Source organism: Hyalella azteca, unplaced genomic scaffold (assembly GCF_000764305.2).
Source record: "Hyalella azteca isolate HAZT.00-mixed unplaced genomic scaffold, Hazt_2.0.2 contig13134, whole genome shotgun sequence".
Classification (NCBI taxonomy): Eukaryota; Metazoa; Arthropoda; class Malacostraca; order Amphipoda; family Hyalellidae; genus Hyalella; species Hyalella azteca.
In genome coordinates, this window is record NW_025943067.1 from 200,296 (window position 1) to 214,675 (window position 14,380).

Here is a 14,380-nt window from a genome sequence, read left to right on the forward strand (position 1 = left end):
TGAATATTATTCAACATGAGTAAATTTTGTCTAGCAAGAAGTTATTGCCAATTCCATCAATTGCTTTGTTGGTGATGTTGCAATACGTCCAAGACGTGTCTCAATCGGAAAATTAATCAGAAAGAATAAAATTTTTAATCAAAGTCGATTTCAAAGATTCAAATTTTATTAGGAACACGCATTTCTGTGTCGATTATTACATGTTTGAATGCCACTATTTTCTTTTAATATTAGTATTGAAAAGCGCGCACTGGACGAAAGAAAACTTTCAGCCATGGGAACATATTTGAATTATTTTGGGCTATTTACTCTGTATGTTCCGTTTTCATGTAGAAGTATCATTCCGGTTTAATCGTGCAGTTGTCAGTGATTTATTTTAAGAATACATCATACTAATTTTTCGGTCTATGGTCATGTTACACAAATTTCTGGTATACTGAAGTTACTTTTTAAGATCGCAATCCAGTGTAATTATTTCCATTATTCCCATTCGTATTTAATGACATAAAAAGTGTCATTGGTAATTGGTATGGCACTGGAGGGCATTTAACATTGGGTATGGCAATATTACATGACATGTTTTTTCAACTAAAGCTAACGATGATTCGAAAAAATTCACGATTTTTTTTCTCGTACAATTGCATCTGGGGGTAACAATTTTTTCAATGATGAGTTTCTGAAGACTTTGTAGTATGTATCCTGAGACAAGAAACAGATATGTAATGCCATGTGCTTATTACCTAGCAAATCCTGTGGCATAAAAGTAACCTCCTCCTGGTAATGCGTAGTAAACTGATCCATCTGAAGGTAATTGACCTGGCTCGGCAGCGGGGTTACCAGGTATAGAAGGAAATTTGAAGTCGAATGAGTTCACCACAGCGCTAGGTGCTTGTGCAGCGAAAGTTGTTACCGCAGGTGCCGATGATTTCTGGAGAGGTTCTGCTAATATATTCTGAGAATAAGTTTCTGCTTCGAAAACAGGTATTTGTTGAACCGCTGATTTCGTTGGTTCAACGGGAGTTCCAATCAGTTTCGTGTTCCCTGCCACATTTTCAGCAGCTTTTGTGATTTGATCTGCAGCCTGCCTTAGGGCGGTTGACGCCGTACTGCGAGCTTCTTCTACCACTGTATTTGTGAAGTCCGTCAAGGTTGGTTCAACACTGGGGTCCACTCGTGGCCTTGTAGCGAAGGCTCCAATAAGTCGTATGATTCTCGGCATAACCTTGCCTATTTTGTCGAACTGAGAATCCACGGCAGGATCCAAAGATCTTTGCTGGGCCACAGCCTGCTGTTTCATCGCCTCCCGCACTGCCGGAAGGAACTCTGCAAACATGTTCGATGCGAAGTCGATCTGAACACAAAATAGTTTAATTAGCTGGACCTTTAGAAACTCATTCAAAAAATCCCGAGTCGTCGTAAAATTGAAATATCGTAAAATTTAAATAAAGAAATTCTCTCAATTTACTACAAAGTCAAACACATCAGAACCTGCGATAAAACATAATAAAGCACAACCTGCGATAAAATCATAATAAAGCACAGCAAGAAATATTTAGTCAAATCTCTGCATAATTTGAACACCATTACTGAAGTGTCAGAAGTGACGACTCTACGGAGCTGTTACAGTTTGGCTGACGATATTTCTTTGATCTTCGAGAATTAATTCATGAACCTAGTCTGATTTCAAATTTTACTAAACCGATTTTTACACCCCATATATTTTATTCTCTATCGATGTTGTACCTCTTTAATTAATCGCTGATTTATTGAATGTCTCTAAACAAATTAATTTTAAATTATTTTGTTAGGACTCACCGTCTCGGGAGTGAGTTTTACAGCGTTAGAGTCGTCGACGAACGGGGAATCCTCTGAGAAAAGCGTTTCCAGTTCAGGGATGAGGTCGAGTGCGATGCTGGTCAACGACCTGGCTGATGCAGGCATCAGCGTCTGCATCAGCTGCAACGGAATTAGTCCAATAATACGTGCATTTTTTATCAGTAAAGGGAGTAGAATATTCATCATAAACTAAATTCGAAGAACCTGAAACTCGGAAATTATAAAATTTGTTGCAATTACAAGTAAGGAATACAAATTTTCAGTGTTATTCCGAAAGTTTTTTTTTTTGAAAATGCAAGTCTTTCTCAGAACTTGTTTCAGAAACTCCCAATATTTTATGCCAGTGAGTGCACCAACCTGAATGGCGCGATTAACTACGCATATTTACCGTAAATAATAGCCATATGTTTGCCGTGTTCATATTAATCAATGTTCAAGTAATCATAATACCCACGGTTAAAAGTCATTGAATCATCTTATTTAAAAAAGACTGTCTGTTCAAATCGTTTTTCAACCAGTAACACTCAGCTAAATTTGAGATTTTTTATTCCCATGGCAAATTTTCCTGTTAATATATTTTTGACGTTCTGATACTGACGTTCCTGCATGAGTTTTTTGCCATACATGCCAATCGGAGCTGACATTTTGTGCTGCATTATGCAGTCTCAAGTCAATCCTAAGCTGACGGCAAAATTTCCATATCGAACTTTTCTGAAAAAATATCTATATATATTTGGCACCATGTGTTGGGTCCGCGCGTGATAATATCTCAATAATTTCAACTTTATTATCTTCGTATGACGGTACACTTTACTTCAGGTGTGAAAGGCATCAAGGTTTATCCAGGTTATTATTATGGGTGTTTGTGATGTTTAGCTTATCTCCAATGAAGTGAGTATGTTTGTCGGAATTTTTTATGAAGTTTAAAATGTAGTTCATATGTGTTTTCTCTGTGACTGTTATTACAAATTTGAACCTGTCTGGTTCCACTGAAATATCTACTTCTACTCGAACACACTATAGAATGTGGGCAGAAGGTCAAACATGTTTCTCAAGATCAACAGCGTGTTCTAATCTTTGACTGGCAGCTACATTGACTGTATTAAAATATTTTGCACTAAAATTTTTTATTATTATATTTTATTTTTATTGTCAAACATATGAAATAAATGGCACCTTAACCACTGAATCTCAACGCCAGAATTGAATTGAAATCTTAAGCTACACAATATCAAATATATGTTAATATGTGATACAAGGTTAAGATTTTTTTACTGGGTTAGGACTGTTTGTATCGATTCTTAATCTTATCACAGTTTATTGTTTGAATTTAGGAACGAAGAGAGATCATATCGACTGCTTGATTGTCATTATTTAATCACGTCACGCGGCCGGAGGGAAATTTCGCGATGGACAAGTCAGTACATATAACGGTCGATCAATTTAATTTTGTTTGGCGCATTTGAGCCAAACGTAAACGTTTCCAACGTATAATTGATGGATTATTTATTCTAGCCCATTATTATTCCTTCTTGCCTGCAGAACTTATGTGTTGTACATCTTAACATATTGAATATATTGTAATTAGCATGTTTATAGTTTTCTTGATCATAAATCGTCTAAGTAGTCAAGACAAAATAAAAAGATGAATAAAGTTACAAACACTAGAAAATCAAACGCGTGTTGTATTATCACTCATATATCTAAAATGCGCCTGAAATTTTCAAAAGATACGGACAATAAAGGCCGTAATAAAGGCCGCTACTTCTTAAACCAAAATAAACGAATTCGTTTGGAGAATAGGAGTCGCAAAGTTCAGCATTGTGAGAGTAAAGCTAATTTAAAATTGTTTCTTTCTCTTTCAAATAATATCAAGATTGCATCGATCAATTGCATCGTGAACACAAGTCTTTAAACAACTTAAAAGCCCTTACGCCAAAGAAGTACGAAACTTACTATCACAAATATTATACGTCACTCATCAGCTTAATTACAACAAATAAAGCCATTATTAATCATATTATCCCAAATGTCCCATTCACCAGCCCCATCATCACACATATTAAGCCCTCACCAGCCCCATCATCACACATATTAAGCCCTCACCAGCCCCATCATCACAAATATTAATCCCTCATCAGCCCCATCATAGATGTCGATGGCTCGGAGGATAGCAAGTCACTGGGCGCCGACGATCTCCTTGATGCCTTTTGTTCCCAGCAAACTTGTTTTTTTTTTCTACAAAAGATTACATGAAAAAACTCGCAGGTTCTTATTTCTAGACAACTTTACCCATCTTAATTGCGTGATGCAGCAATGGCTTTGATATTGTGTTTGTGGTAAGATTTTTTAGAGTGAGGGGACAGAATTATTGTCTGTGGTCGTATTCAAATGTGTAAGCAGACCGTGCAATGACTTGCATAACTTTTTTTTGCATTATAAAGGCTCTAGCGTGTAAATAAATGTAATAAACTGAATTTGTGTGAATACTTAATCTAAAATTGCGCTGTCGCTTAGTAAGTTTTGTAGACTGCGTAATATTTATATAATAACGATAAGAATAATAATATTGATAAAAATGATAATAACAATAATTACAAGAATAATAATAATTATAGTAATAATAATAATATTAATAATGGTAATAATATTATAATATCTGTGCAAAATCATAATCGCGAGTGTTTAAAAACAAACTTGCAAATAATTTTTCATAAAAATTTGCTCATAGGTTTAGTGAATTTCGCTTTTAATTAGATATTAAAAATTCGAGTATCGATCATAACAAATCAGATATTGAAAGGATATTCAAGTCAGACTAAATTTCTGTTCAAGTTAAACATCAACTTTAGTGAAATGCTTTAGAACTCGATATTTTCAAACTCTAGTGGAAAAATCCTCCTTCTAAAATATTTTGATAAAATATTCCATAATTATCTATTTCATTTCAATCCGTGATAAGATAAATGAAGAACTGAACATGAACTTCTATCGATATCAAAATCGTAGAAGTTGATCAATTTAACGTTGGTGCTATGTTGCCAACGTGTCATTTCAGCGTGTTCGCTCTACGCAACTGATTAATTCACTTCTAATTTTCACGACGATATTTAATCTAACACGACTTCGTACTTAAGAGGACAAAAGTTATTGCGTGCTGTTGCGCGGTTGTCTCATTCGAGTTATCTAACGCTCAAGGTGACTTGAAAAGACTGTTTTTTTTAGCATTGCTATTTGTGGCGCTAAAAGCTGCTCGGATCCCGAACCCAAAAAGGCCAGCCCATCCGGACCGGTCTTATTTAAATCTGTTTCTTTTTTACTGAATTACTCCATGATTAGGAATCACTGTTGCAGGGAAAAAATAAAAAATACTTATTTATTAATTATGGCAGAAATTGAAGCACCGGCCTAATTCATTTTTTTTCGTTGACCAAAATTTCAGCGCCAGAAATTCGACGGTGCTCAATTTTCTGTTGAAATAGTTAAAAAGTATAATTTATTTTTAATTCTAAAGAGTTCAACCATATAACTGGCGCCAACTAATTGATGCCACTTCGTAACTTTGTTGCGCAACTTCATCGTAAGTGTATGCGACAACCAAGGATAGTTTTTTTTTTCTCTCAGCCCTGGCGGAATGAACAGGTTTGGTGCGACCTTCGCTAGCTGTCATGCTGGGCAGTGGGCGCGGCCCTATACGTAGCCTGGATACGACTCGTGAGCAAGCTCCTCGTGCTTAACTCACTGGCATTTTGTACATTTCAATTGAAATGAACAATTAGTATGGTTATATGTTAGTAGCTCCTGTGAAAAAAACCTATACAAAAAAAAAATCCAGAAGAAAATCTAGAGATAAAAGATAAAAATATTTGCAAGTATTTATTATTAAAATAAATATTGAAATTATCCATTATGGCAATTTATCACATTACACTACAAATTTTGGTGCATAGTTTTCTATGTAAAAGCTGTGGTCTGTGAATGGCTGACAGCCGCTGACACTGCATGAGCATTATAATTTCTGCTTCTCTTGTGTAGTTGACTAGAATACGCTACGCTGACTTGGGTATTATACTTTTTGCAGGACTACAATACCCTGTAATACCCAATACCCTTAAGGTATCTACAATTTCAGGAGTCTTGTAGAATGATATAGTTGTATGAGTATTCGCTGTATTAATGCGCTGTATTTACACCCAAGACAGAGGTATATTTTTAGGTGTTTGTGCGAGTATTTTCTACCTTATACATGTATGTGTCTATAGCTGCAAGAGTCTTTTAGAAGGATATAGTTGAATGAGTATTCGCTGTATTAATGCGCTGTATTTACACCAAAGACAGCGGTGTATTTTTAGGTGTTTATGCGAGTATTTTCTGCCTTATATGTGTCTATAGCTGCAAGAGTCTTTTATAAGGATATAGTTGTATCAGTATTCGCTGTATTAATGCGCTGTATTTACACCCAAGACAGCGGTGTATTTTTAGATGTTTGTGCGAGTATTTATACCTTATATGTGTCTATAGCTACTATAGAGTATTCACTGTATTGGGTGTGTCTCCCGACACAGGAATGTTCTGTCTTGGGTGTGTCTACCTACAGGATTATAGTAACACCCAAACACGATTACGGCACTCACTCTGGCTGTAGAACTGACTGACAACTGATGTGATCTTGGTATAAGCAATCACCGTTTGCAGTCCGTAAGAATGACTCCTTGGAGTTATAAATTATATATATACAGAGCGCAATAGATTGAATTATTTACTATATACGATGAAATTATAAAGAGAAACTTGAATCATCACATCTCTAATATGAATGACCTTTTATTTTAAAAACAACGGGAAGTTTTATGTGGGGATGTGTTCTAAGCAAAATTATAAAATTTAATTAGTCAAATAAATTCATAACGGATTTAAGTCCTAGAATTGCTCTATTTCAAATTCTTGCAATGATTATGGATTGCCTTTGCCCTGAATAAGTTTGCAACGATGTGCAGGGCAATAGAAAGAGCAATGGAATTTTGTTAAAGCTCCTCGACAGTTTACTTATAATTAATTGTGTTTATTCTAAAGCCTCTTGTTAGAAACTAATATTGATTTCGTGTTAAATATTCAGCTGTATACTTGAGTCTCGTATTCGCTGCTACTCCTACAACCTGAACGTGATATTCGTATAGCTCCGTTAAATACACATTATACACCTGTTAATTTATTACACCTCTTAATTTCAGTCGCATATTTTTTTGCAACTTCGGTGACTCAATCCAGGCGTATATTCCTGCTTCATAATAACGGTTATTTTCCGTTATATCAAAGCTTTTTTATTAAGTGTTTTGACTGCAACTAATGTTTATAATAATCATAAATTTGTATAATTTTATATATAATCATAAAATTGGGTATAATTTGCCTAGTAATTCATCATACACAATTTCTCGGTTATTATCTTCCATCATGTACCACCTAGAAATATTAAAAGGTTTTCTTAATAATTTCTCACTTCAAGGTTCAAAGTCTCTATTAAACGATAAATATTACAGATAGAACTGATTCATTATACATTAAGGAACGATTAAAGATCATTGTTATCATTGATCGATCATTAAAGCATGTAATTAATTAACAAGTACACTTATAGAAGGTGTGACGAAATCAATTTTTCGAAATTTTCAGCAAGATTGTATTGTTTTATACCTAGTCTGCAAATAACGCGCCTGGCAATATCAAAAAAATTTTTACAAATGGCCTTAACTTGATTTAGATATAATAAAAATAAAAAAATGTGGCATTCGATTTAAACTTTATAAGTTCGAGTTGTTAGCGTAAAGTAAGAATTGGTGTTAAAAATACCAAACAATGAATTCAATTTAAAATATGATGTACCATTAGTTTAAACTGGTTGCTAGACTAACAACAATGTATAACATAATCTTAAAATTATGTCTAGTAATGTCCCACTTTCGAATATAGAGTCGTTATATGATCAATAAAAATCGCTTTGTTGTCAATAAACATGTACCTTAAATGGATGTCATCAGAACACAATAATTTTATATCGTAAATGAATATTATTTATAATGTCTGGAATAATTTTTTATGTGCTATTTTAAAGAACATTCCCGAACTTTCAGTTGTTTCGAAAGTTACGAAGTAATTTATATACAAAAGTAAAGTTAGAAATTTGTAATCTTGCCCACCAAGAGGAACTGTTAACTTTTTTTAGTTATTGCCGATAAAAAATTGTTTGTCGATGCAACCTGGTGCTTTTGACGTACATTTGAATAACCCGCCTCAATGTAGCTCATGTGAATACATGAGCAACAAGAATCTTGTTTGTTTCAATGCTGAAACGAACAAGAAAGTCAGGAAACAAACAAAACAGTTAACTGTTGAAAAATATAACTCAGTACTCACTGCACTGAATGACAGAGAGCGCATTTTCTCAAAATCGACGAAAACGTGAAGTCACGGACAGACGGACGGACTGACGGACGGACGGACGAACATGACGAACACAATAGGGCATTATTTCCATAAATGAGAAAATGCGCTAAAAAGACGTCAAGACATTTAAATTAAATAAAAAAACCTGGATATTGAAGCAAAACTGATCAAGAATGTGGAATAAATGATAGTATTATGCTAATATGATGTTATAATAACGACATAATATGGAGAATTATAATGAATCATCGTATGAGTGAGCCTTTTTATGTAGTCAGCGGCAAAATGTTTTAGCCATCCACGACCGTGCAAGGTACTGAAATATTAATGAATTTATTTTTCGAAATATTATTATTTTTTTAATTATATTATTAAGTTGCTATATGTCATTACCCACAACTTGGCGAGATTGTTTCAGTTATTGCTGCACGTGTTAAAACTTTTATTATCAATATAAGTATATAATTGGATCGTCATAGTTAAACAATTTATTAATTTGCAACAGCCGTTTTTGATTTTGCACCAAAACTTTTATTTAATCCATAGTTCAACTCTGATTGCATGGCAACATTTTCTCAACATGCCCTGTCGAGCACAAATGGCCTTGAAAGCCTGGAATTAAAAGGTGTAATACCAGTTTTTTGGCAGAACCGAGAGCCTGCCTTTATAATCTTTACTTTAGATAACATTAATTGACAAGACATTTATAAGCATTAACGTGCACTATTTTCTGGGGAACAATGCATAATGGCGACAAAATGCATGATTTGAATCTAATTTTATAATAGGGCATACAAAAATTTGCTTTATAGACGTCCAAATTGTAACAGACAAATGCTAATGTGGATAATTTGTAAAATATGGCCGTGAGAGATGGATCAGAGATAACTTGCCTGCTAGACTGTCTGAGAACCTGTATTTTTTACAATGGTTCTTAGATAATACCGTGCTAAGAGATCTTTATTCAATTAGTCGTTATGTCTTGACTTTAGCTAACCTTGAAACCTTGCCAGTTTAGGAATGTGCGCATTTGAATACTATAGATCTTAAATATTTTTTTGATGACTGTAGTTACATTCAGGTTATAATTGAAGGCAATAACTACAATAAATAACTATTTTGCATGATTTTGTTCAATGCTAGCAAGTACTTGTTAATGTTAGAGTGATTGCGTGAATTTTATTCCTTGTATATTATTCGTTTCTATGGACAAAATCTTTGAAACTCATCCTTGCTTTTCTTGCAAAACGAGCTAAAATTATCTAGAAATTTGACATTTTCCTTCTTCACACGGGACCTTAATTGACTATGATGACTTATCAGCGAGCAGAAGATGAGTAAAAAAAGATCAGCAGAGACGAGTTATATGGGAACAGAGACGAGTTATAAGAGAGCAGAGACGAGTTATATGAGAGCAGAGACAAGTTATAAGAGAGCAGAGACGAGTTATAAGAGAACAGAGGCGAGCTATAAGAGAGCAGAGACGAGTTATAAGATAGCAGAGATAAGTTCTAAGAGAGCAGAGACGAGTTATAAGAGAACAGAGACAAGTTATAAGAGAGCAGAGACGAGTTATAAGAGAGCAGAGACAAGTTATAAGAGAACAGAGGCGAGCTATAAGAGAGCAGAGACGAGTTATAAGATAGCAGAGATAAGTTATAAGAGAGCAGAGACGAGTTATAAGAGAACAGAGACAAGTTATAAGAGAACAGAGACGAGTTATAAGAGAGCAGAGACAAGTTATAAGAGAACAAGTTAGAAGAGAGCAGAGAGGGCATTGCTCTGGGATACACGTTTGACCAGTTGGGCGACGACTCTAAACTTGGGATGTTCTTTGCTTTCGAGCAGCTTGAAGAGAACGTTCTCACATGTGCAGATGAAGCAGCCGATCTGTGATAGACGCTGTAAAGCACAAAAAATATAACTCAGTACTCAGTGCAGTGAGTAGCAGAGAGCGCATTTTCTTGTCGACGAAAACTTGAGGTTACGGACGGACGGACGGACAGACGGACGGACAGACGGACAGACAGACGGACATAGCGAGCACAATAGTGCATTTATTCCATAAATGAGAAAATGGGCTAAAAATTGTCAATTTTATTTATTATTATCAACAACTTATTATTGAGCGCGCAGTTGCAGCGTTCAATTTGTGTAAATACAAAGTTGGCGACATCATTTTAGATGTTTAGTTTCGTTGAGGTAGCAATTAGTAAATAAATAAATAGAATTATGGCAGGTTAATTAATCTTAATTTGGTTGTTATGAAATTATGGTGAATGTATTTGCAATGGGGCATTTGTTAATATTGTTCTTTATTTCGTTTGTTTATATTCTCTTCGAAACTCTGAATTTGGTCCCACGGAGTTCCTATCTTAATGGTCTGATAGAGCACATATCTGCAGCTAATTAGGCTGGGTCTGCAGCCTTCAGCAAAAAACTGGCATCACTTCCAATTATTCTTAACTTAAGATATTGCATGCAATTTAAATGCAAAGTACTCCATTGGCCAAATAATATGTTATCGAAAAAATTGTGTAAGGTGTAATCGGAGAGCAAATAAGAGTAATACAATAAACTATCATATTGTGGATTCGACGTGAATTGACAATTTTTATCTATACCATCGAATGCTGTAGTCCAAATTTGTAACCAATCGACTTTTTTGCGGATTAGTCTCGAAAAAATAAGGAGCCAGTTTCCCTGCGCAGTCTCCTTGCCTGTTGCGCCAGCGTCGCAAGTGTACAGGACAACGTATATTTTGAAGGAAAGTTGAACTATGAATCTTGATGTGTTACTTGACCATTATCACTTGATCAAAATTTGGCTCTGCTTGATATGAAACGTTAGAATCGTTTTTCAGAAATTAGATATGTTATATATGCTGTAGGTGTCTTTTTATTGTTGCGAATTCGATAATTAAAGATAGCTTTCATCAAGATTATATTACAATTTGTGTTCATTAAAATAAATCTATTAAATCCTGGATCGCAACATAAAAATCTTGTCCATTTTATATTTCACATTAAAACATTGTTTGCAGCACCCATGTATCGAAAGTATTCACAATACCGATAATACATTGAATACAGTTAATTAGCCCTTCTGACCTGAAAATTTTTTTCACACGCTCAATTTAATTTTGTATCATTCTAACTATAATTAAAATAATTTATCAATGAAATAAATAATTTTTAATAATTGTTGTTTGCAGTGCAGCCGTTTCACCTGCATGGCGATATTGCAGTCAAACAGGGAGCCCGTGGTGCCGAAATCGGCAACAATATATCACCACACATCGAATCATTCATCACATCCCATTTAAAATAATGTATCAATGAAGTGTTAGTTATAAGATAAATGTATGGACCCAGTGCAGCGGTCCCACCTGCAGAGCAAGGTTACGGTCGTCTATAGAGCGCGTGGTGCAGCAGTCTGCCACGATGTGCACTTGGATGCCGCGCGATAGTAGATCGATGGCCGTCTGTTCGATCTCAATGTGTGTCTGCTCGTCCAATTAAACATAACATAACATAAAATAACATAACATAACATAACATAACATAACATAAAATAGTGATCTCGGCGCTGAAATGTAGGCCTGATGTGGCCTGTCGCCAATTCTTTTCCTTTTCGTGCCTTGTTCACAGAAGATCTAAAATCATGTCACTTGACCGGATCTTTTCATGACTGACGAAACGATCATATCGCAGAGATGCTTCGGGTTCTAACGGCGCAACGGTCAAATTATTATGTATGCATGGAAAGGTATTTTGAGAAATTTAATTCCGATAATTATAAAAATTTAATCGAGAAATTTAATTCCAATAATTAGAAAAAATTAATTGAGAAATTTGATTCATTTTTACAAGTCACGAAAAGTACATGAGTCGGCGACAGGCCACATCAGACCTATTCTTCAGCGCAAACATCACTATGATATGATATATGATATTGATATATGTGTTTCTGACAAGGTTCCATATCTTCGTTTCGTATTGTTCTTTGAAAAGTGTATGAAAGGTTTTGATATCCACATTATATTCTGGCACATTTAATTATTTTATTATAAATAGAATAATTATGACTGAATATGTGCAAAACTCATAGATTTAATCAATTTAAAATTGAATTAGATATATAATACTTTTATATTCACATCACGAATTTCAACATATTACTCTTGATTCTCTGAAAGTGAGTAAATTCATTATTTTAACGGGTCTCACATGTCATTACAAATCCCGCGTCAATCTCATCATCTCATACCTCCATCCCACAAAGTATGACGCTGGCCAAGCTACCGTCACAAAGGGTCTCGAGATGCTGTTCCATCTCTGGCACAATCATGCTGAACTTGAATTTCGAGACCACGGCCACGGCCTCGTACGTCTCGATCTCTTTGACCGTGCGGCCCAGCACCGCGGGGGACTGTTCGCTCACCACGTACGGCACCTGCATGTGAATGCAGCCCTGCACCTGCAGGTACAACCTGGGATTAAGTTTCAGGAAATGCTGAAATATGTAGATGCATTTTTAAATATCTACGTTGCACTGAATGTAGAGTTTTGACCTTGAGCTTGCACCAGCATATTAATAGGTTTAAAACAAATCATAATTTTACAAATGAGATAGAAAACACAAGTGAATTGTTGCATATAAAATATTGTTCACTACATTGTTGGAGATATAGGGATGATGAATGTTCTATCATCAGTGTGATATACAAATGATAAAATTGAATAAAAGAATGACAGGACCAGATTAAGACATAGTAAAATTACGAGTTTCTTAGTATTTGCGACGACTTCTGGGAATCGATGCATGACGTCTTTGTATTTTTCTTGTATATCACACAGGAACAAGGCAGTCCTCTTCTTGTCCAAAGCTCCGAGCTCAACACGTGAAGGCGGGAAATTTTCTGCCATTTCTGGTAATTCCTAATATATTGAACTCGTTGAAAGAAAAATCAAGCGCTGAATCAATTGACTGGAAATAAAAACTCAAATAATTAGACGCACTTGAAATTCACATACTGCACTGAACGATCATAGAATAACAGATATATTCCGTTTAGAATACATCAAAGTATTAAAAATCAGTGACGCATATTATTAACTATCAATTCAAGTCGCTACTGCACTTAATTCACAGATTATATTTGCAGTTTGGTACAACGACGCAATATAAGTAAGAAATTTATATTTTTGTGTATGAGGGATATATCACTTATCAACGCATATACATTTAATTAAATTGCTCTTTTCTATATTGCTTTGCAAAATATTTTTTAGCAGGATCAGGAGACCTCGAAATCAATAATTGCACTGTTTGATGTACATGCATTTCAATGCATAGACAAAAAATATAAACGTATGGCGCTTATTCCTGAAGTTTCTCATGTTCCTTCATGATGACAACAAATTTCATTGATTAAAACTAAATTCACTTGGCATCAACTGATTAATTCAACTTCAAATCGGAGTTTCATGGAACAATTTCCTCCTGAGCATTAAAATGTTTTACTGTTAGCTTCAAATCACCTACCGCTTTATATGTTTGATATGTTTCTCTTCGCGACGAGCCGTTTCCATGTAAGCTAATTTGGCGCGATTTCATTAACAATTTTTATTATGCATTGAAAAAATTGCTTTTTGATATATTTTACGGTAGGAAATATAGTTTATTTGCCAAAAAGCTTTTCTCCCATTTTCTCCGGCTTAGATGGAATTATCTATAAATGCATATCAGGTATACTCAACTCTTCAAAAAAGAGTAAATCCGACGCAATTTGTTAGAGTTTTAAAGCTAAATTTGATAAATAATCATGCATAAAAATGAATCATTTTATTAAAATAATTTATTTAGATCGAAACATGGATTTATCGCCAAGTTACTATCAGGTAATTACATTATTCATTTCATTTTATCGAACTTCTAGAAATTTCTAGTAATAAATTAATTGATTTATTTTATTACGAAACAATGCATTTCTTGTTGATTAGATTAGGGTTTTTTCAGTCTGTTACTATCTGACAATTGTTACTTGAGATTGATTGCGTCAGATCCTAACGTTGTTAAATCGCAATCCACAGAGCCT

The 14,380-nt window shown here is 34.6% G+C and overlaps 2 protein-coding genes across 2 annotated transcripts; both read right to left on the reverse strand.

Annotated features, from left to right (window-relative positions):
- Positions 1-148: 148 nt before the first annotated feature.
- On the reverse strand, positions 149-1,976 carry LOC108677487. The gene is made up of 2 exons (XM_018165710.2): positions 1,816-1,976; positions 149-1,351 (listed from the first exon to the last, which is right to left on the reverse strand). The coding sequence occupies exons 1-2, from the start codon at positions 1,951-1,953 to the stop codon at positions 737-739; spliced, it is 753 nt and encodes a 250-aa protein (XP_018021199.1). The 5' UTR covers positions 1,954-1,976; the 3' UTR covers positions 149-736.
- An 8,059-nt stretch (positions 1,977-10,035) lies between these two features.
- LOC108677482 (isochorismatase domain-containing protein 2) lies at positions 10,036-13,336 on the reverse strand. The gene is made up of 4 exons (XM_018165701.2): positions 13,065-13,336; positions 12,550-12,759; positions 11,669-11,785; positions 10,036-10,182 (listed from the first exon to the last, which is right to left on the reverse strand). The coding sequence occupies exons 1-4, from the start codon at positions 13,206-13,208 to the stop codon at positions 10,036-10,038; spliced, it is 618 nt and encodes a 205-aa protein (XP_018021190.1). The 5' UTR covers positions 13,209-13,336.
- Positions 13,337-14,380: the final 1,044 nt, after the last annotated feature.